This window comes from Microcaecilia unicolor, chromosome 3 (assembly GCF_901765095.1).
Source record: "Microcaecilia unicolor chromosome 3, aMicUni1.1, whole genome shotgun sequence".
Taxonomy (NCBI): domain Eukaryota; kingdom Metazoa; phylum Chordata; class Amphibia; order Gymnophiona; family Siphonopidae; genus Microcaecilia; species Microcaecilia unicolor.
Window position 1 is genome coordinate 266,688,837 of NC_044033.1, and position 23,575 is coordinate 266,712,411.

Consider the following 23,575-nt stretch of genomic DNA (forward strand, 5'->3'; position numbering starts at 1 on the left):
ATCGCTTCCGATCTAGAACTCACACTGGGTCTATTTGTTCAATTTTTTTAAATCTGTGAAAGATCGCAAATGTTCTGGTTCAAGAAAAACATATTTGTTAGCAAGATATCGTATTTGGCATTTACAAGGGTATGCCAAAAGAAATTTTCCACCTAGAGCTTTAACTTCGTCCCTCAGCGCCAAGAAGGTTCGTCGTCTCTCCTGAGTAACCTTCACAACATCTGGAAAGATCCAGAGTTTTTCCCCATAAAATGGTTTAGCGAGATATTTGAAATACAATTTTTTAAGCATATTTAAATCTTGTTCGAACTCTAATGAAACAAGAAGGGTTCGCCTTTCAAATATCCCATCATTAGAACTTTCCAAAAACGCTGATAAATCTTGTAGACCTGCTTTCCCATCTTCTCTCCTTTTAGAAATTGGTAAATAAAATATTTTATTTATAGGAGGTATTAGAGTAGGTGAGACAGATAGGTTTTCAGTCAAATATTTTTTAAATAAATCCATGGCATTCATCTCTGATGAGCGAGGAAAGTTAAGAATTCGAAGGTTCAAACGCCTATTGTAGTTCTCAAAGTTCTCTATTTTCCGATGAATTATCATTTTATCCTTAATTAATAGGTCCGTTTTAGTAGTCAAGGTTGTTATATCTTGTTGAACCTGCGTTTTGTTTAACATAGTTTCTTGTTTCAACGTGTCGAAAGCTGTTGTTAGTAAATCCAATTTACTCACGATTAAGGATGTCTCCTGAGCAGCCTGAGTGACTGTAGAAGTCAAAGTTTGAATCGCAGCCCATATAGATTCCAGTGTAGGCGCCATGGGGGAAACATTTTCCCCTTCGTTGTTACTACCTCCCATTCTGGGAGAGTCGCCGCCGAACAAAGAGTCTGGAGCAACGGATTCCGAAAGCTCCTGGACTTCCAAACACTCCCAGGCTGCGGCGGGGCATGGCGGTGGATTCACATCCGGCGAGAACAGAGTTGTTTCCGTTCCCTGTGGGTTTGATGCTCCTTCACCTTCCCCCACTGCGGGTAAACTCAAGCCGGTTGAGCGCGGTGTACTCGTGGCATACCGGTCCAGCGTTGTCTACAATTGCGTTGTTCTTAAAGCTGTTGGCGGTAAGATTTTTACAACGCCCTTTCTTTTTGTATGTGGCATAGTCGAAAAAAATCAGCAAAATCTTCAAGGAGTAAGCGAAAGGACTCAGACACGCTCCAGGAACCATCAAAGCCTGATCCGCCATCTTGACACGCCCCAAGATAAACAGGGACCCTAAATTTTTTAAGCCACACTAAATTTAACATGCACTAACCCTTGGATTCTATATAGGACACCCAAATATGGGCACCCAGGGCAGATGCATGCACTAATTAATTAGCTACTGAGGCGTCAACAATCAGAGTTAATTGCCAACAATTTGGATGTGCACCCCCATCTACCCTAATCACTATTCAATCACACTTGTGCCTAAATTTCATAGTGTGCGGCTGATAAGGGATGTAGTCATGGGAGGAGTGAGGGCAGATCAGGGGGGGGCATTCCCAGAAATTAGGTGCGATGTTATACAATGATGTCATTTCTGTACCTAAGCTAGGCGCCGGCTTCACATCAGCAGACATAAATCCAGCACCTAACATTAGTTGCGAAATCCATGCTAAGCTAGTATTCTACAAAATACCCTTTGCACAATACTAGTTTAGCCAGGATCATTTTGGCACCTAACTTTGGGTGCCATTTACTGAATCCGATTCCAAGGGGCTCATTTTCAAAAGAGAAAAACATCCAAAAAGTGGTGTAAATCTGTATTTGGACATTTTTCTCACAAAAACGTCAAATTGATATTTTCAAAACTAATGTTTAGACTTTTTCTATGAAGTCCGTCAGTGCAATCAAACCACAAGGGGCGTGTCAGGGGCGTGTTATGGGTAGGATCTGGGTGCTACTAATGCTTGGACATTTTTCTGCCAAAATGGAACTAAACAAAAATGTCCAGGGTTATAAGATGGACATTTTGGTCTAGACCTTTTATTAACTAATAAGCCTCAAAAAATGCCATAAATGACCAGATGACCACTGCAGGAATAAAGGACTGACACCCCCTTATTCCTTCCTTGGTCAATGACCCCCTCCCACCCCGCAAAGATGTGAATGAAACAGTACATACCAGCCACTATGACAGCTTCAGATGTTACTGATTGTCTTATTAGAGCAGCAAACAGGTCCCTGGAATAGCCTAGTGGTCAGTGCAGTGCACTGTAGAGAGGGAGATCCAGGTCCATAATCAACTCTATTAAACTTGTGGTGGAAAGTGTCAGCCCCCCAAAACCTACTGTACCCACTTATAGGTTACACCTGCTGCCATAAGGGGTATTGTAGTCAGAGCATTTTTTGAGCGGGTACTTGGGGGTACTGAGTACCGGCACCTTTTCCATTGTCTGCTAAAATTGACCCATGGAACCCAAGTTTTAATGACAGAAAGGCTCTACACACCAATTCTACCTTGTCATAGATTCTGTGACTGGTTGCAGGGGGCCTGGCTATTATGAGGTGGGTCCCTCAGTGATCACCCCATTCCTGAAAGGTGGCCTAGCATGTGAGTACGGCACCTTTTCTGCCAGAAAAACACACTGATTGTAGTGGTGTGTGGTTGGGTACAGTAGGTTTTTGGTGGGTTTTGAAGGGTTCCTCATACAATATAAGAAGGGTAACAGTGAGATGTGTATCTGGAACCTTTTATGTGAAGTTCACTGCAGTGCCCCCTACGGTGCCCCACTACTCTGATGGGATGCCTATGTGGCCAGTCTATTAGGAAAGCTGGCTCCTCTTACATCCTAATGACTTGATTTTGTGCATTTTTCACTTGGACATTTTTGTTTTGAAAATGGTCCAAAAAGATAGATGCACAAAGCACAACATCATCTAGGAAATGGCCATTTTCAAAGAAAAAAGTTAGATGTTTTTCTGGTTTGAAAATGGTCATTTTCACTACTGAATTATTGGACGTTTTTAGCAAAACATCCAAAGTCATACTACTACCACTACTACTTAGACGTTATATCAAAAATGTCCCTCCAAGTCAATTAACTCGTGTTATGAAGTTTGTAAAATGCATTAGCAAAATATTACTGAATGGCACATAAAAGTATATAAGTAGTTTGAAGATGACCCAAAAACAACCAAAAATGTTTTACGCACACACCCTGGTCAAGTATATTAGAATTATCTTTCATTTCATCTATGGAAGGTGGGGGGATGCGGGAAGCAAATCATAAATAGCAGAATACCAAAATCACATATAAACATGGAAGTTGCTAGCAAAAAACATTTAACTAGTGACTTCCCTATTTATATATGATTTCAGTGTTCTGCCATTTATGATTTGCTATCCACATTCACCCCCCTTCCTTTCACTACAATCAGGTGAAAAAAGGGTTTGATCTAGCCTTCTTGGGCAATAAATACAAACTTTTTTTTAAAAAATGAAATTTTGTATCTCCACAAAATCCCAAAATAACTTTGCAAATACATCAGTGCTGTTAAATACTTACAGGAACATGAAGCAACGTTTTAGCTGCAGTTTTCTTCATGCTGTTTCCTTCCAGTGGGACATGTTCAATCTTTCCGCTTTGGGCAAAAATTAAATGTGTTCCAGGGGGCAATGGAATTAGATCAGGTCGAACAGTGGGTCCAACAGGAGGAGGAGGGGTAACAGTGTCCAGACCTGCAGTAATACAGGAATAGATTGAAAGAAATCCACAGTTTCTTAGAGATAAATTGCAACCCCAAAGCATTGCTGAACCTAAAACTATACTCTAGGGAAAAAAAATAATTCTTGTACAAGCTGTTATGCTTATATTTTGCTTTTATACTGCCTTCCTTAAACCAAAGTTCAACCTAAGGCAGTTTACAAACTAACTGAACACACACAAATACAATTACAATATCATCAATAATCTGAATATTTATCTATTAAAGACAATTATCTTTTTGATTTGAAAACTATCCTCATTTCCATACAGATTTTGTAAACAGGAACTAAAAGACCATGGTCCATAGATACTAAGCCATGTTAAAGTTTTGCACTTAATACACATTAACTGAAAAAGTTAAACCCACAGTTGCTGCAAAACCTCGCCAGTAACTGTGGAGGATGTTACTGGCATTTGGAGAAGGCAGTCATACTGCTAAAACAGGCAATGTTCTCTACTGCATGTTAATGGCACAGCAGCTAGCATGGAAAGCAGTCAATTACACCTCTGAAAGTGTAATTAAGTTTTCCACATTTTCTGCCACACAAAACTTAGGCACGCCTAACATGAAAGTCCAAATGGTAGTAAAGACATAAAGGCAATTCTATAACAGGGTGCATGCCATTATGCCTACCATGCACACGAAAGTGCAGATATCTGGCACTTATGTGTGAATGTGCACTACAGGGTATGATACATACCTGTAGCAGGTGTTCTCCGAGGACAGCAGGCTGATTGTTCTCACGACTGGGTGACGTCCGCGGCAGCCCCCACCAACCGGAAAGAAGCTTCGCGGGACGGTCGGCACGCAGGGCACGCCCACCGCGCATGCGCGGCCGTCTTCCCGCCCGTGCGCGACCGCTCCCGCCAGTTGAATGACTAGCAAAAGATGAAACACACAACTCCAAAGGGGAGGAGGGAGGGTAGGTGAGAACAATCAGCCTGCTGTCCTCGGAGAACACCTGCTACAGGTATGTATCATACCCTTTCTCCGAGGACAAGCAGGCTGCTTGTTCTCACGACTGGGGTATCCCTAGCTTTCAGGCTCACTCAAAACAAGAACCCAGGTCAATTGAACCTCGCAACGGCGAGGGTACAACAGAAATTGACCTACGAAGAACAACTAACTGAGAGTGCAGCCTGACCAGAATAAATTCGGGTCCTGGAGGGTGGAGTTGGATTTACACCCCAAACAGATTCTGCAGCACCGACTGCCCGAACCGACTGTCGCGTCGGGTATCCTGCTGGAGGCAGTAATGTGATGTGAATGTGTGGACAGATGACCACGTCGCAGCCTTGCAAATCTCTTCAATAGTGGCTGACTTCAAGTGGGCCACTGACGCTGCCATGGCTCTAACACTATGAGCCGTGACATGACCCTCAAGAGTCAGCCCAGCCTGGGCGTAAGTGAAGGAAATGCAATCTGCTAGCCAATTGGAGATGGTGCGTTTCCCGACAGCGACCCCTAGCCTGTTAGGGTCGAAAGAAACAAACAATTGGGCGGACTGTCTGTGGGGCTGTGTCCGCTCCAAGTAGAAGGCCAATGCTCTCTTGCAGTCCAATGTGTGCAACTGACGTTCAGCAGGGCGGGTATGCGGCCTGGGGAAGAATGTTGGCAAGACAATTGACTGGTTAAGATGGAACTCCGACACCACCTTCGGCAGGAACTTTGGGTGGGTGCGGAGCACTACTCTGTTGTGATGAAATTTGGTATATGGAGCATGAGCTACTAGGGCTTGAAGCTCACTGACCCTACGAGCTGAAGTAACTGCCACCAAGAAAATGACCTTCCAGGTCAAGTACTTCAGATGGCAGGTATTCAGTGGCTCAAAAGGAGGTTTCATCAGCTGGGTGAGGACGACGTTGAGATCCCATGACACAGTAGGAGGCTTGATAGGGGGCTTTGACAAAAGCAAGCCTCTCATGAATCGAACGACTAAAGGCTCTCCAGAGATGGCTTTACCTTCCACACGATAATGGTAAGCACTAATCGCACTAAGGTGATTCCTTACTGAGTTGGTCTTGAGGCCAGACTCTGATAAGTGCAGAAGGTATTCAAGCAGGTTCTGTGCAGGGCAAGAACGAGGTTCTAGGGCCTTGCTCTCACACCACACGACAAACCTCCTCCACTTGAAAAAGTAACTCTTTTTAGTGGAATCCTTCCTAGAGGCAAGTAAGACCCGGGAGACACCCTCAGACAGACCCAACGCAGTGAAGTCTACGCCCTCAACATCCAGGCCTTGAGAGCCAGAGACTGAAGGTTGGGGTGCAGTAACGCTCCGTCGTTCTGCGAAATGAGAGTCGGAAAACACTCCAATCTCCACGGTTCTTCGGAGGACAACTCCAGAAGAAGAGGGAACCAGATCTGACGGGGCCAAAAAGGCGCTATCAGAATCATGGCGCCGTGGTCTTGCTTGAGCTTCAGTAAGGTCTTCCCCACCAAAGGTATGGGAGGATAAGCATACAGGAGGCCGGTCCCCCAATGGAGGAGAAAGGCATCCGACGCTAGCCTGCCGTGTGCCTGAAGTCTGGAACAGAACAGAGGCAGCTTGTGGTTGGTCTGAGAGGCGAAAAGGTCCACCGAGGGGGTGCCCCACGCTCGGAAGATCTTGCGTACCACTCTGGCATGGAGCGACCACTCGTGCGGTTGCATGACTCTGCTCAGTCTGTCGGCCAGACTGTTGTTTACGCCTGCCAGGTACGTGGCTTGGAGGAGCATGCCGAACCGACACGCCCAACGCCACATCCCGACGGCCTCCTGACACAGGGGGCGAGATCCGGTGCCCCCCTGCTTGTTGACGTAATACATTGCAACCTGATTGTCTGTCCGAATTTGGATAATTTGACAGGACAGCCGATCTCTGAAAGCCTTCAGTGCGTTCCAGATCGCTCGGAGCTCCAGGAGGTTGATCTGCAGATCCTTTTCCTGGAGGGACCACAGACCCTGGGTGTGAAGCCCATCGACATGGGCTCCCCACCCCAGGCGAGATGCATCCGTCGTCAGCACTTTCACGGGCTGCGGAATTTGGAATGGACGTCCCAGGGTCAAATTGGTCCGGATGGTCCACCAGAGCAGTGAAGTGCGGCAACTGGTGGAGAGGCGGATGACATCTTCTAGATTCCCGGTGGCTTGGAACCACTGGGAAGCTAGGGTCCATTGAGCAGATCTCATGTGAAGACGAGCCATGGGAGTCACATGAACTGTGGAGGCCATATGACCCAGAAGTCTCAACATCTGCCGAGCTGTGATCTGCTGAGACGCTCTGGTCTGCGAAGCCAGGGCCAAGAGGTTGGTGGCCCTCGCTTCGGGAAGGTAGGCCTGAGCCGTCTGGGAATTCAGCAGCGCTCCTATGAATTCCAGAGACTGAGTTGGCTGGAGATGGGACTTTGGGTAATTTATCACAAACCCCAGCAGCTCCAGAAGTTGAATAGTGCACTGCATGGACCGGAGGGCTCCTGCCTCCGAGGTGTTCTTGACCAGCCAATCGTCGAGATATGGGAACACGTGCACTCCCAGCTTGCGTAGGTAGGCCGCTACCACCACGAGGCACTTGGTAAACACTCGTGGGGCAGAGGCGAGCCCAAAGGGCAGCACACAATACTGAAAGTGCCGTGCGCCCAGGCGGAATCTGAGATACTGTCTGTGAGCTGGCAGTATCGGTATGTGAGTATATGCGTCCTTTAAATCCAGGGAACATAGCCAATCGTTTTTCTGAATCATTGGCAGAAGGGTGCCCAAGGAAAGCATCCTGAACTTTTCTTTGACCAGGAATTTGTTCAGGCCTCTCAGGTCTAGGATGGGACGCATCCCCCCTGTTTTCTTTTCCACAAGGAAGTACCTGGAATAGAATCCCTGCCCTTCCTGCCCGGGTGGTACGGGCTCGACCGCAGTGGCGCTGAGAAGGGCGGAGAGTTCCTCTGCAAGTACCTGCTTGTGATGGGAGCTGAAAGACTGAGCTCCCGGGGGACAATTTGGAGGCAGGGAGGCCAAATTCAGGGCGTATCCGCACCGCACTATTTGGAGAACCCACTGGTCGGAGGTTATGAGAGGCCACCTTTGGTGAAAGAATTTTAACCTCCCTCCGACCGGCAGATCGTCCGGTACGGACACTTGTAGGGCGGCTATGTTCCCGTGGATCCAGTCAAAAGCCCGGCCCCGGCTTTTGCTGTGGAGGCGCAGGGGGCTGCTTAGGCGCACGCTGTTGACGAGAACGAGCGCGCTGGGGCTGTCCCTGTGCCTGACGAGGCCTTCGGGCCGGCTGGTTGTACCTACGCTTCGCAAAAGAATAGGGTGCAGCCTGCCGGGCCCGGGAAAAACGTCCACCTGTGGAGGTGGATGCTGAAGGCGCCCGGTGGGAGAGCTTGTCGAGAGCGGTTTCCCGCTGATGCAGTTGGTCCACCATCTGCTCGACCTTCTCACCGAAAATGTTATCCCCCCGGCAAGGGACGTCTCTGCTGGGTGCGGTTGTCCAGGTCAGAGGCACGCAGCCATGAGAGTCTGCGCATCACTATACCTTGGGCCGCAGCACGAGATGCCACGTCACAGGTGTCAAAAATACCCCTGGACAGGAACTTTCTGCACGCCTTCAGCTGCCTGACCACCTCCTGATAAGGCCTGGACTGCTCCGGCGGGAGCTTTTCGACCAGGTCCGCCAGCTGTTGCACATAGGTCCGCATGTGGATGCTCATATAGAGCAGGTATGACTGGATGCGGGTCACGAGCATGGAGGATTGGTAGGCCTTCCTCCCAAACGAGTCCAGAGTGCGAGACTCCCGCCCCGGGGGCGCCGAGGCGGTATCCCTCGAACTCCGTGCCCTCTTGAGAGCAGAATCCACGACCGCTGAGTCATGGGGCAATTGGGGCCGCATGAGCTCTGGGTCAGAGTGGATCCTGTACTGGGACTCTGCTTTCTTGGGAATGGTGGGGTTAGTTAATGGTCGCACCCAGTTCCGGAGCAGCGTCTCCTTCAGGACATTGTGCAGCGGCACCGTGGAGGACTCTCTAGGTGGTGATGGATAGTCGAGGACCTCGAGCATCTCGGCCCTCGGCTCTTCCACAGAGACCACGGGGAAGGGAATGCTGATAGACATATCCCGCACAAAGGAGGCAAAGGAGAGACTCTCAGGAGGTGAGAGCTTCCTCTCCGGTGAAGGCGTGGGGTCCGAGGGAAGGCCCGTAGACTCCTCTGAGGAGAAATATCTAGGGTCCTCCTCTTCCCCCCACGAGTCCTCATCCTCGGTATCGGACATTAGCTCATGTAGCTGAGTCCTGTACCGGGCCCGGCTCGACGTCGAGGCACCGAGGTCTCGGTGTCGTCGAGCGGTGGACTCCCGCGCCGGCGGGGACGGAGCTCCCTCCATCGACGTCGACGGGGACTCCACCTGCGTGGCGGTCGAGACCGGCACCGCAAGCGGCGGCGGTGTCGACAGCCCCGGCGCCGGGCTAGAGCTCGCCGGCGCCACAGTCATCGGCGCCGGCACAGCCTGGCGCATCAGCCCTTCCAGGATCCCCGGAAGGATGGCTCTGAGGCACTCGTCCAGGCCCGCTGCCGGGAAAGGCGGTGGGGCCGGTAAGGGTGTCGGTGCCGGAAGCTGCTGGGGGCCAGGAGACGGCACCGAGGTGCCGGAACCCCGACGCGTCGGTACCTCCACAACCGACGGAGACCTCTCCTCACGACGATGACGCTTCGGCGTCGTCTCCTCTCCGACATCGGGATGCACCGAAGGCAACCGGTGACGACGCTTCTTGTCTTTCTTCCGATGCACGTCACCGGCGCCGGAGGGCATGGAGGAGGAGGAGGTCGATCCCCCTCGGTCTCGAGGTACCGGGTCAGACAGGGTTCGGTCCCGCGGCCCACGAGCTGAGGGCGTGACCGGGGCCGACTGCCCACGCGGCCTCTCACCCCCACTCTCACCGGAGGACCGGCGGGCCGACGGGACCTGTTCTCCTGGGGTCGCTGCCATCGGTGCCGAAGTCTCGGGCATCGATACCGGTACCGAAGGGCCGGGCGTCGATACCGATGCCTTCGAGGTCGACGTCGAGGGGCCGGCGCAAGTTCCAAAAAGACGGTCCCGCAGAACTTGCCTCGCAACCTGAGTCCGTTTCCGGAGACCGAGACACAAAGAACACGACTTGAGATTGTGCTCCGGCCCGAGGCACTGGAGGCACCAAGCGTGGGTGTCGGTCTGCGAGATCGGCCGGCCGCAGCGACCACACTTTTTAAATCCACTCGGGACCTTCGAGGACATCGACGGAAAAATCGCATCGGCGAAGTCAAAGTCGTCAATGGTGGCTAAAATCACACCACGAAAAACAAACGACCGAGCGGCCACTAGGCCGTAACGTGGCGTCCCCGCTGGAAGCGAGGGAAAAAAGGGAGCGCGTGTCCCACACGCGCAGGGTTTCTTTTTTTTTTTTTTTTTTAAAAGGAAACCGGGCGGTAACTAAAACCGATAAACAAAGTTAGAAAAAAGCACGATCAGCGTATACGCGATCGAACGATCCGGCGGCTGAACAGAGAGAGCGCAAAACACGACTCTCTCCAGGCGCGGAAAAAAAGGAACTGGCGGGAGCGGTCGCGCACGGGCGGGAAGACGGCCGCGCATGCGCGGTGGGCGTGCCCTGCGTGCCGACCGTCCCGCGAAGCTTCTTTCCGGTTGGTGGGGGCTGCCGCGGACGTCACCCAGTCGTGAGAACAAGCAGCCTGCTTGTCCTCGGAGAAACAATATTCTTTTTAAAAAAATTTATGAAAACCTTTATTGAGTCAAAAAAAGAAGGCATATACTGGAGTCAGCAAAAAGCACAATATATAATGTATCAGAACATGTAAACAAAACAATAAAATGAACCAGGAACAAGACTCTTCAAGACATGACACAACACTTCCGTTGTACGATTCCCAAATGTGGCTGTGCCACATGAACTTTATCTTACCACATCACTTTGTATTTGTTTACACCGGAGTCTGCAAACGCAGCTCCAGTACTATGTAAGCCATATTGAGCCTACAAATAGGTGTGAAAATGTGGAATACAAATGTAACAAATAAGTTCAAAAAGAACACCGATGTGTCCTTTCAACTTTCATTTGTAGAAATTTTTTGTGTTTTTAGATAATTATAGGAAAAATAAAAAACACTCTTCCCCTTAAGCATCCACAAACAAAACTAAGACCAAAGCAAACATGCAAAATTGCCCACAAAAACCCTATAACTATACACTCTCATCCCCATTCCCCCCCACCCTGTATAAATTCCCACAATGCGTGAGCTATAACAAATAATTATACAAAAATTAGGGGGTTGCTGCCTATTTTACTGTACAGCAACTATGATGCTATCGAATGATTATTTGATTAGTTATTATGCATTATTTCAATTTTTAGCTTTTCATTAATAAACCAGTAAAATATTGTTTGTAAACTGCTTTAGTACATTTGTGCAAGGCTTAAGCAAGTAAATACATCTAACCTAATGTAACTATATACAGAAAACTCTGCTCAGGATGCACGGCCAATATTTTAAGGCTAACTTACATGGGGGTCGAACTCCAGGACCTGTTCTGGTACCATCTATCTCATTGCCTTCTCTGTCGACACACCAACAGTGCCCAGTGCTAGGGTAGCACTGCACAGGGGTGTACTCTCCATGTTCATCACACTGAGGAACAAACTGACCCACAGGTCGTGGTCCCCTTGGCAGCACAGGTTCCCCAATGCCTAAAGCTATCTCACGATGGCGCTGGCATTTAGACTTCTCCGGCTCTGTAACAAAAATGTACAGAATAATCATATGTTTGTAATTAAACAATATATTTAGATGAACAAAGAAGAAAAAAATGTTACCATATACATCTTATATGAATCATCCCCTAGATCTCTCCTATAATTGCAAAAAAAAAAAAAAAAAAAAAAGACATGAAAATATCAGCTAAAAATTAAGTATGGTGAAATTCTGTTCATTAGACTGAGCAGAATATGACAAATGTTTTACACTGAAACTTGATGTGCAAGAAGCCTTTTCAAATCTCTAATAGAAAAAAAGAATTATAGCGTGCTTTGCTATGAGTAGGACATACATTTCAAAGCAAAATTTATCTAACCAGGGACTGTCAAATGAAAAAATGCACTTCCTTCACCCTGGGGGAATATCCCTTTGTTTGATGTTTCCAAAACATTTGCACTTCATTCTGAATCAGTCCTGAACCAGACAGGAAAAGAACTCCACAGGTAATCCCCAATGTACAGGGAAAACCTGTGGAAGGAGGCAGACTGGACTATGATTCCTAATGAAGAAAGAAGTATAAAGTATTTTTCCTATACCAATTATGCTTTGGTATTCAGCAATTTCAATTTATTTTTACCTATTTTCCGTTGTTGCACAATTTTAACCCATTATGAAACGTAGCCCTTTGGTCACCTATCCAGACCTTCACATGTGGACAGCTAATAAGTATGATCAACTCAATAATTCCATAGTTGTCTATAAGCTACCTGCCTGATACCTTTGCTCAGAATGGGAAATTCAAAATAGGATGACAACTTGATGGTTCTCTACCAGACCTAGAGAAGATTTTTTTTTTCAAAATATGCCTGGCAAATGCTTGCTTCAGCGAAAAACGAAGTATTCCAATTGTTAGTGATGCATTCACAGTTTTACAAAGCAGTGGGGTCATTAATTCTTTTGAGGCCATAATAACCCAGATGAAACGGGCATCTAGTGAAGAGTTCCTCTCTGATAATATCTTAACTTCAAATTCATTTGCAGGACTAAAATCTTCCCCCACAGGGTCATTATCAGAGTCTGATCTTGAGACACACTTTGGGATTCAGTAAATGATGCTCAAATTTAGGTGCCAGGGAAAATCCACATTAAGTGCTATTCTATAAAGGGTGCTCCAGGCTGGTCTTCCTTTATAGAATAGCCCTTAGAGTAGATTCCTTATACTCCTTCGCAGTCTCTTCATTCTCTTGACGTCTCTCTTCTGTCACCAAAAAATGAGACTTTACGACTTTTAACTCTTGATCTTCTGCTGTGTGGTTTAGAGCAGAACGATCAGTTGTTAATGGTATTTCTAGATATATCAGCTGCCTCTGATATATGACTGATTTTGATTCACGGTCTCCAAGAGTTATTATACCTAGATCCAAATGTCATTTCTCAGTTTAAGTCCTACCTTGAAGCCAGTTTGCAACACAGATATCTGAACAGTAAAGTCTCTGTATGAATATCACTCCATGGATGTCACAGCATGAATGTCACTCCATGCTGAGCAGAATGCAGCTGCAAGATTGATTTTGGGGATTCGGATTGATCAGCACATCACCCCTCATCTTTCGAAGGTCACTAGATACTTTTTGAGTGATGGCAATAAAGCTTTATGAGGTCTGGTTCCTTTTCATATTCAGGTCATACTCCACCTTTACTGTCTTGCACATTCGTTGGGGATAATTCTATATATTTTTCTTGCATGTAAAAGTCTGCATACACACAAAACAGCATATACTTTTCCGCAATGAGCAGGTAGGGATGTTCTTGGGCTAAGCAAGAGAGGAATTGCAATGTACATATGTGTAAATGGTGTATCTGCAGCTTCAATCTAGCCACTATTTCTGCTAGTTTACTCCTAGTACTCAATGCCTGTTTGGGTGTGTGTTCTGCCCCCGATGTGAACAGAGGCATATGATAGGATATATAATAAGATTACAGATCCCTGCAATCCTGTAGTTCCCTACAATAGGCTCTTTCAGAGCACATGTCCAGCTTCCTGTGTCTTATGAGACTCTTCTATTGGCTTGCCTTGTTCTCTGTGCATGCTGGGCTAGTTACCCTTCCCCTACCCTTTCTCTCCCCATCAGGTCTGTAAGAGTTAGTCTGCAGGATATCTCCTCTGTGAACTAAATTTGCCTATGTTGAATTTTGCTTTATGACCCCTTTCAAGCTACTGTGACGCTATCAGAATTTTACCAGTGTAAAAGTATAAACTTATACAACCTAATGATGACTCCACTTGCCAGATCACTAGCCAAACAAGGCCTCAATCCTTTCCTTTACGCGGACGACATTACAATCTATATACCCTTCAAGCAGCATCCCACTGAAATCACCAATGAAATAATAAACAGCATGACCATCATGGAATCCTGGGCATCAGCATTCAAATTAAAACAACACAGAAAAAACCCAATGCCTCATCCTCTCTTCTTAATACAATAATGAATTCCCCACTACCATCAATGCACTGGACTCACTTCTCCCAATCTCAATCTGAAAATACTAGGTATAACAATAGACTGAAATCTGACATTCAAAAACCAAGCTAAGATTAAGACAAAGAAAATGTTCTACACATGTGGAAACTTAAACGCATAAAATCATACTTCCCTAGGGACATATTTTGCAACATGATCCAAATAATGGTACTAGCACATGTAGACTACTGCAATGGAATCTATGCGGGTTGCAAAGACGAAATCATAAGAAAACTACAAACAGCACAAAATACAGCAGCCAGACTTACCTACAGAAAAGCATGCTTCGAAAGTGCGAAACCCTCCTTCAAAGTCTACACTGGCTACCAATTTATGCTCGCATAACCTTCCAAGATTTGCTCAATCCTGCACAGAATTATCTACGGCCTTGCACCAAACTACATGACCGAACTTATTGATCTACCAATAAGAAACTTGATAGAAACGGCGAGATCATACTTAATCCTCCACTATCCCAGCTTCTCCTTTATAGGCACCCAACTCTGGAACTCGCTGCCAAAGGACATGAAACTCACGAACAACTACCTAAACTTCAGGAAACACCTAAAAACACAGCTGTTTAGGAAGTTCCTCCCCGCCACTTCTGCCTAATCTCAAACAGCCAAAACATTCCAATACAACCTCAGAAATGGACAACGAAGCACACATCACTCTCACAAATTTCTACCCATTCCACCACAATAACTGTAAACACAGTCTACAATTCAATTAAACATCTGGCATTCATCCCAGGGTACTGATGGAACTAAAAAATGAGCTTGCGGAGCTGTTGTTAGAAATATGTAATTTATCCTTAAAATCGAGCGTGGCACCGGAAGATTGGAGGGTCACTAATGTAACACCGATTTTTAAGAAAGGTTCCAGGGGAGATCCAGGGAATTATAGACCGTTGAGTCTGACGTCGGTACCGGGCAAAATGGTAGAGACTATCATTAGAGCCCGCCTTGGTGGGAATATGTGGGATATAAATGTTCACAATAAATGAATGAATAAATAAATAAATAAATAAATAAATAAAGAACAAAATAACAGAGCACATTCTAAAGCATGGACTAATGAGACAAAGTCAGCATGAATTTAGTGAAGGGAAGTCTTGCCTCACCAATCTACTGCATTTCTTTGAAGGGGTAAACAAACATGTCGACAAAGGTGAGCCGGTGGATATTGTGTATCTGGATTTTCAGAAAGCGTTTGACAAAGTCCCTCATGAAAAGCTCCAGAGGAAATTAGAGAGAGTCATGGGATCGGATGTAGTGTACTGTTATGGATTAAAAACTGGTTGAAAGATAGGAAAGAGAGAGTAGGGTTAAACGGTCACTATTCACAATGGAGAAGGGTAGTTAGAGGGGTCCCTCAGGGACCTGTGCTGGGACCGTTGCTTTTTAACATTTTCATAAATGACCTGGAGGTGGGGGTAACTAGTGAGGTTATCAAATTTGCTGATGACACAAAGTTGTTTAAGGTCGTCAAATCGCGGGAAGATTGTGAAAAGTTGCAAGAAGATATTGCGAGACTAGGAGTCTGGGCGTCTAAATGGCAGATGACGTTCAATGTGAGCAAGTGCAAAGTGATGCATGTGGGAAAGAGGAACCCAAACTATAGCTACGTCATGCAAGATTCAGCGTTAGGAGTCACGGAACAAGAAAGGGACCTAGGAGTCATCATTGATGATATGCTGAAATCTTCTGCTAAGTGTGCTGCTGCAGCTAAAGCAAATGGAATGTCAGGTATTATTAGGAAAGGGATGGAAAACAAAAAATGAGGATATTATAATGCCACTGTATCGGTCCATGGTGCGACCGCACCTAAGAGTATTGTGTTCAATTCTGGTCGCCAGACCTCAAAAAAGATATAGTGGAATTAGAAAAGGTACAGAGAAGGGCGACAAAAATGATTAAGGGGATGGGACGACTTTCCTATGAGGAAAGGCTAAAGCAGCTGGGGCTCTTCAGCTTGGAGAAAAGGCGGCTGAGGGGTGATATGATAGAGGTATATAAACTAGTAAAAAAGGACTGTTTCTGTAGGCAAGGAAACAGGCCCTAGGCAGGCAATTCCTCCCCCCCCGCGCTACGGCTCCCTCGCCTCCCCTTTGGTGAACCTGTCCCCCCTCCCGGATCGCTGAAAACCGTTTGATGTCAGATGCACGCAGAGGAACTTCCAGAGAAGATGAGGAAGGAACGCGAAGGGCACAACAACATTCCGGCTGTCAGGGGTTTGGGTCCCCTGTCAGCACAGGTAGTACACAACGGCGGTGGGGGGGGGGGGGGGGGCTGTTTTCGGCAGTCCGGAGGGGGGGCGACAGGTTCGCGGAGGGGGGGGGCCGTAGCGCGGGGGTGACAGATGATTCCGAGGCAGGGGGAGAAGTAGGGAAATACTCCTCCCCTTGCCTTGGAACCAGCTGTCATGACGTCAGTGATGTCAGTGCGTGTCTGCCTAGCAGTCCACCTCCAGCCTAGGGAGCTACGGTCCCAGGCACAGAACGTTGGAGGTGAAAATTATTATATAAGATGAGTGGAGTGGAAAAGATAGATATGGCGCGCGTCTGTTTACGCTTTCCAAAAATACTAGGACAAGCGGGCATGCGATGAAGCTGGAGTGCAGTAAGTTTTAAAACAAATAAGAGAAAAATTTTCTTTACTCAGCGCGTAATTTGACTCTGGAATTCGTTGCTGGAGAATGTGGTTAAGGCGGTTAGCTTAGCAGAGTTTAAGAAAGGTTTGGACGGCTTCCTGAAGGAAAAGGCCATAGAATGTTATTAAATGGATGTAGGGAAAAATCCACTATTCCTGGGACAAGCAGTACAAAATGCTTTGCTCCGTGGATCTTGTCGGGTGATTGTGTCCTGGATTGGCCACTGTCAGAGACAGGGTGCTGGGCTAGATGGACCTTTGGTCTGTCCCAGTGTGGCGATGTCTTATGTCTTAACTACATGTCAACTAAATTGAAACTCTGTAACTGCTCGTCTTTTAACATGTAAGCCACATTGAACCTACCAATGGGTGGGAAAATATGGGATACAAATGCAATAAATAAAACAAACAAACAAACAGCATCCTTGCTCAGCATGTTGTTGAATTACTCCCAGCTTCTCTCTTGCATGGAGAGACAGCTGGTGGAGAACAGACTCCCAGTTTGCAAGGCAAAAACTCTTGCCCAGCACATCTGAACTGTAAGATATTTTCCATGTTTCATTACTGCATTAAAGACGATTTTGGTTCATGTTCTGAGTCTTCTCATAGTGAGGTTCTATACTCTGGTTTAAGCTGCATGCCAATCACACCCAGTGAGAGGAAAAACAGTGTGTGCTGGAGTGGGTAGGGGAGTATGGATGAGGGGGTGAGGAAACGACTTTGATGTTAATGGCTCCTCCTTATCTTCAGCTGACAAGTTATGGTTAACTGCCAGCCCTTCAGTCACTGATTCCTCCTCATCTTTGACTGATGGGACATGGCAAATATCACCAGCAACACTGCTTCTGTTGGTGACGGCTCTGCCTCCTCTTCAGCCTGGGGACCTCCACCAGTGATGGAGCCTGAGAACCTTTGCTAGTCCTGCCATGCTTCTGCCTGAAGTAGATTCTCCTTATCTGGAAGAGCCCCACTACTTCCTCCTCGGTAAAATCATGCACTGCAGGTTGTTTGGTGGACCAGTGGAATCTGACTCACTGAATCATTAGCACAATAGTCTTTCCCTTGCTACTGATGTTCTTAAATAATCTGCCTACCCACCATTACTCCTCACCTATGACATCAGTGACTCAGATGGACAAACTGAAAACAAAGGCCCTTTTTATTTCAGTGTGTATTTTTAACCCAGTTCTCAGGGCACACCCAGCCAGATGTGTTTTTAGGATATCCACAATGAATATGCATGAGATAGATTTGCATGCTCTGCCTCCTTGGTATACAAACCTCTCTCATGCATATTCATTGTGGATATCCTGAAAATCTGACTGGCTGGGTGTGCCCCAAGAACTAGGTTGAGAGGCACTGTTTTATTTCGTCAAATGTGCCTAAAGAGAACTGGGGGGAAAAAAAAAAAAACCTGGCAAGCCATCAGGGCTACTGACCTTTTCATATTCATATTATGAGGAATCTTGCTAATATAGCTTTAGAACTAGATTTTTAACGACAAAGACCAATTCTTAGTCATGTCCGGTGTTGTTTTATGAAACAAAGAAAACTGAATGTACTAGAAAGGATATAATCTATTGCACTCTATGTTCTTTTTATAAGTCAATGATTATGTGTCCCAGTAACTTTGTAGACGTTCCTATAAAAACTAAAGCTTATCAACGTATTTAGGACTTCTTTCACTAAAGCTTAGCATGCGCTAATGCTAAGAAGCACATTTTATACCTAAGGGCTTCTTAGCACTTAGTGCTTGCATGCTTTTATAAAAGGGCCCCTTAGTAATATAATACAATAAAAAAAATTAGAATAGAGCTGAATGTTTTATCATAATAAACACAATATTTATTATCTATGAAACACTCCACTAATGAGAGGGAAGTGACGTCAGCTCCTGGAGATGGCTGCCTAATTGCAGAGCTCCATCCACTCCGGGACGATTCTCAGCGCTTCCCCGCTAAAACTAAGTGAAAATCCCTCAAACACAACAATCGCGGAAGTGATGGCAGCAAAGAAAAAATTAGCCAAATTTAAATTCGCATCCGAGGCCCCGAATGCAAGTAAAGCAGCAGGTTCCCGGGCGGTAACACGAGGGACCAAGATGGCGACTGAGGAATACGACTCAGAGCCAGACCTTGAGGAGAACGCGATTAGCGATACAGAGATCAGTAAGCAAGATTTTGTACGCTGGTTCAAAGAACTCAAAACAGAACTGGTAACGACAAGGCGCAGTATCCACACAGCAGTTGTGGAGCTGCGGGAGATCGGGAACAGGCTGGCAGAGACGGAGGAAAAGGCGGAGGCCTTAACGGAAGAGGTGAGAGAGCTACAGAAGTCCCTAAAAGCAGAGAAGCAAACAACAAAAGAGATGGAGGTGATATTGGAAGATCTAGAAAATCGCACACGACAATGCAACCTGCGCTTTAAGGGAGTGCCAGAGGAAGACCAATTTAAAGACGCAGTACAGTTAAGGATTTCTGCACATTCCTGTGCCAGCAAGACAGTAGCTCTAGCGAGGCTGTGGAAATAGAAACTGTGGAAATAGAAAGGGCACATAGAAGTTTAGGCCCGCAGAGAGGTGGAACACCGAGAGACATAATAGCTTGTTTCCACAAATTCCCAACTAAAGAGGCAATATGGCGAAAAGCGAGATCCATGGGAGTAGTCAAGTGGAAAACAGGGAAAATTACAGTATTTCAGGATTTGGCTCGAAAAACATTACAAAGGCGCAGAGACTTTAAAGAAGTCACGACCTATTTGCAGAAAGCAGGGCTGCGGTACCGGTGGTTGCATCCGTTTGGAATACAAATAACAGCTGGCAATATCACCCGGAGGCTGCACTCGCACGTGGGGGCCTGGAAAGTACTGAGTGAAATGGGATGTACAGACCTCCCGAAAGAGGCGGCTGGGACACAACAGCAGCAGCAACGAAGCCCAGTCAGAAGGGAGCAGAATGGCTGGCAGAAGGTGCAGGGGCGGCGTGAGCGCCTTTCGCAGCGTGCGGAGAGACAGGACCTCGAGACTGAAGATGGAACCTGAACAGTATAGAATACGGACTTTCAGGACATAATTTTGGTTAGAGGGAAAGCTGGAAGGGTAAGGAAGGGGGGAACACTTGTGACACTGGTTTGAGGGGAAAATGTTTAGAGTGGAAATTTGAGGGGAAATGCTGAATAGAGCTTGTTTTCACTTCAAAGGCTGCATGGCCCGGATCTGGGAGGGATTCACTTCCTTAAGGGCAAACTGGCTGGAGAGGATGGCAGCCAGTTGCGGGACAGGCCCATGGAGGGGAGGGGGGGTTCCGGGGAGGGGGGGGAGGGGCGGGAGGGGGTTAAAGGTGGGATCGTGGAATATAAATGGTTTAAACTGCCCAAAAAAGAGAAGTATTATCTTTAGAGAACTGCGCAGAATGAAATGGGACATTGCTATGCTGCAAGAAACCCATGTTAGGACACAGGACACACCACTAATTTTGAATAAGGGTATGGGAGAAGGCTTTACATTGGCTGATCCCAGAGGGAGTAAAACAGGAGGTTTGGTCATTTACGTGAAAGAACACTTGCAATTTGTCAAAGAGGCCATCTATAAAGATGGAGAAGGAAGATGTATTGCAGTTAGGGGGAAGACTAACAGTGGTCCGCTCACATTAATAAATGTTTATGCCCCTAATGTGGGTCAGGGAAAGTTTTATGAACATATCAGAGCAGAATTGACGAACTTTGTAGAAGGCAGGGTCATTTTGGTGGGGGGACTTTAACTTTCCGGTCGATGAATTGGATCATTCCAAAGGACGGATGGGAGGGGGAGGGAATAGTAGACGCCTATTACTAAAATTGATGAGGGAATTAGATCTAATTGACGTGTGGCGACTCCACCATCCAGCCCAAAAAACATTCACTCACTATTCACATGCCCAAAGCTCTTACTCCAGGATTGATGCGATTTGGTGTAGTAGGGAGCTATGGGGAGTGGTGAATAATGCAGAAATCGAAAGTATACACGCATCTGATCACGCCCCAGTATGGATCTCATTGGGGGGTATGGGCCACCGTGTTGGTGGACAGGTCTGGCAGCTTAATGAGGCCTTATTGGATCAGGAGGGGGACTGTCAGGAGATTCGAACAGAGATTAAAGAGTATTTAGAAATCAATGACAACGGGGAGGTGAGGGAGGGGACCCTATGGGATGCCTTAAAGGCGGTGATCAGGGGACACCTTATTCGAAAGGGAACTTACCAGAAAAGGACACGGGAACAGCACGAAATGGAGGTGCGTACAGAATTGGTGAGGCAAGAAGCTAGGCACCAACGGGAAGGGGGAACACAACAGTTACAGGAACTCCTTAAGTGGAGATCAGAGTTGCAAACTATACAGATGAAAAAGATGAAATTTCAGAGGCGCTTGATGCAACAGCGATTTTTTGAATTTAGTAACAGGGCGGGAAGTATGCTCGCTAGGAGGTTGCGTGAGAAAAGGGTGAAAAACACGATTGTTAAAATAAAAGGAGCAAAAGATGCAATGTTTTATAGGGATGAAGACATTAGAGAGCAATTTGTGAAATACTATACAAAATTGTATACTAAAGGAAAAGAGCATCAGAAAGAGGTAATACAAGAGTACTTGCAGGATTTAGAATTGCAGAGGATTACACCAGAGCAAAGGGAGGCACTGGAAGCTCCGATTGATTTACAAGAAGTACTGTCTGTCATAAAAGGCCTAAAGGGAGGGAAATCACCTGGTTTAGATGGGTACACGGCAAAATTTTATAAGGTTTTCCAGCAGGAGTTAGGGCCATTATTGGTGAGGATTGGGAATGCTTGCTTTGTAGAGGGCAATCCGCCATTAAGTATGCGAGAAGCAGGGATCTCAGTATTGATAAAACCTGGCCGAGACCCAACAGTGTGTGGATCCTACAGACCAATCTCCCTCATTAATATAGATGTCAAGATCCTAGCCAAAATTATGGCTGAGAGGCTGAAGGAGATACTTCCCACCTTGATACATGAGGACCAATCAGGCTTCATAGCACTACGACAAGTAGCAGACAACATTAGACGCACTCTAAATCTCATCTGGGGGGCACAGAAAAGGGGCGACTCCCTAGCACTCCTCACGGTCGACGCTGAGAAGGCATTTGATCGGGTCGAATGGGAGTATTTATGGGATGTAATGCTGGAGATGGGATTGGGAAGTGTTTTCGTGGGATGGGTAAAAGGCTTGTACTCAACACCGGTGGCTAGGATTAAAGTGAATGTGGGCTGGTCAAGTCAATTTGCTATTCAAAGGGGAATTAGGCAGGGGTGCCCCTTGTCCCCACTACTATTTGCGATCTCGATAGAGCCGCTGGCCCAAAGAATTAGAGAATTAAGGGATGTTAAAGGGGTTAGGATGGGGGGGAGGGATCACAAAATGGCATTATTTGCAGATGACATTTTATTCTATGTGGGAGCACCATTGCTGACATTACCTATAATTGTGAGGGAATTAGATGCATTTGGAGCATTGTCGGGATTCAAAGTAAATTTCGACAAATCTGAAATAATGGAAATAACAAAATCAGAACATGAAAAAGAGCAGATGGGAAGACACTTTGCATTTTGGGTAGTAACCACTAGTTTTAAATACTTGGGTATTTGGATTCCATGTGACTTAGACAGCTTATATGTGTTGAATTATGTTCCCCTAATCAGAGAAATACGAAAGGACCTAAATAGATGGAAGATGAGCTGGCTGTCCTGGTGGGGCAGGATAGCAGCCATAAAGATGAATATTTTACCTAGATTACTGTTCTTGTTCCAAACCCTACCAATCCCAGTCCCAAAGGGGGAGCTACAGAAGATACAAACAGAGCTGGGTGGGTTTGTATGGGGAGGGCAGCAAGCTAGACTTTCCCGGAGGACCCTATGGAGGGCGGTGGAGCAAGGAGGGAGAGGTATGCCAAATATACTTTGGTATTACTGGGCAGCTCAACTGAAACAAATTGGTGTATGGAGCAAAGTGGATCTGTCGCCTATCACTAGGTTGGAACAGATTTTTGTTCAGGGGGGCGGCTTGACGCCCTTCTATGGGGCTCTACTCCAGAAGTTAATTATAGGAAGATGGCATTAAACCCTTTTGTTTCTCATCTACTTACGCTGTGGGGAATGCTCAAGAAAAGGTTACGGGGAACCCAGCACAAATCTACCTATGCTTGGATTACCCAGGAACCTGGATTTCCAGGAGGGAGGGACGGTAAAATATTTTCTACATGGTTCCAAAAGGGCTTGATTAGATTCCGGGATTTCCTGGACAATGGTTCAATTAGAAATTTTACTGACCTTAGAAGGGAATATGACTTGCCTGAGACGGACATGTATGCATATCTTCAGGTGAAAGATTATATTATAAAAGAGAAGGGGATGAAAGAGGGCCCAATTAAAAGTGAAAAGTTTGAAAATCTGTGGGGGGATATAGACCTGAGAGGGAAAGGGATCACTAAGCTTTACGAATATATCAGGGGAAGGGATTTTGTAAAATTGCCATTTATGAATGCATGGGAGCGAGACCTCGAGACCGAATTTACAGAAGCAGAATGGCAGAAAATATGTATGGAAGTTAAGAGAGCATCCATTTGTGTTCTTATAAAAAAAAATGCCTACAAAATATTGAGTAGATGGCATTACACTACAGATAAAATAAAGGCAATGTTTCCCAATGCTTCAGACACCTGTTGGAGATGTGAGAAGGAGAAGGGCACCTATTTTCATATTTGGTGGGAATGCCCAGTTTTACAGGTGTTCTGGAAAGAAGTAATAAACTCATTAACTAAGATGGTGGGTATCTTGTTCCCCCGCGATCCAAAATGGTGTCTTCTAGGTTGGGGAAACAGAGGGAGGAAGAAGTGGCAAAACAGAATACTGCGTATGGGTCTGGCCGCTGCAAAAACAA

General features: G+C 46.3%; 1 protein-coding gene across 1 annotated transcript in view; it reads right to left on the reverse strand.

Annotated features, from left to right (window-relative positions):
* Positions 1 to 23,575, reverse strand: part of NID1 (nidogen 1) — a 249,834-nt gene that overhangs the window by 51,711 nt on the left and 174,548 nt on the right. The window contains exons 14-15 of the mRNA XM_030194981.1: positions 11,284 to 11,511; positions 3,549 to 3,721 (exon numbers count right to left, since the gene is read on the reverse strand). Of these exons, the coding sequence (XP_030050841.1) occupies positions 3,549 to 3,721; positions 11,284 to 11,511 (401 nt within the window). The remainder of the gene's footprint in view (positions 1 to 3,548; positions 3,722 to 11,283; positions 11,512 to 23,575) is intronic.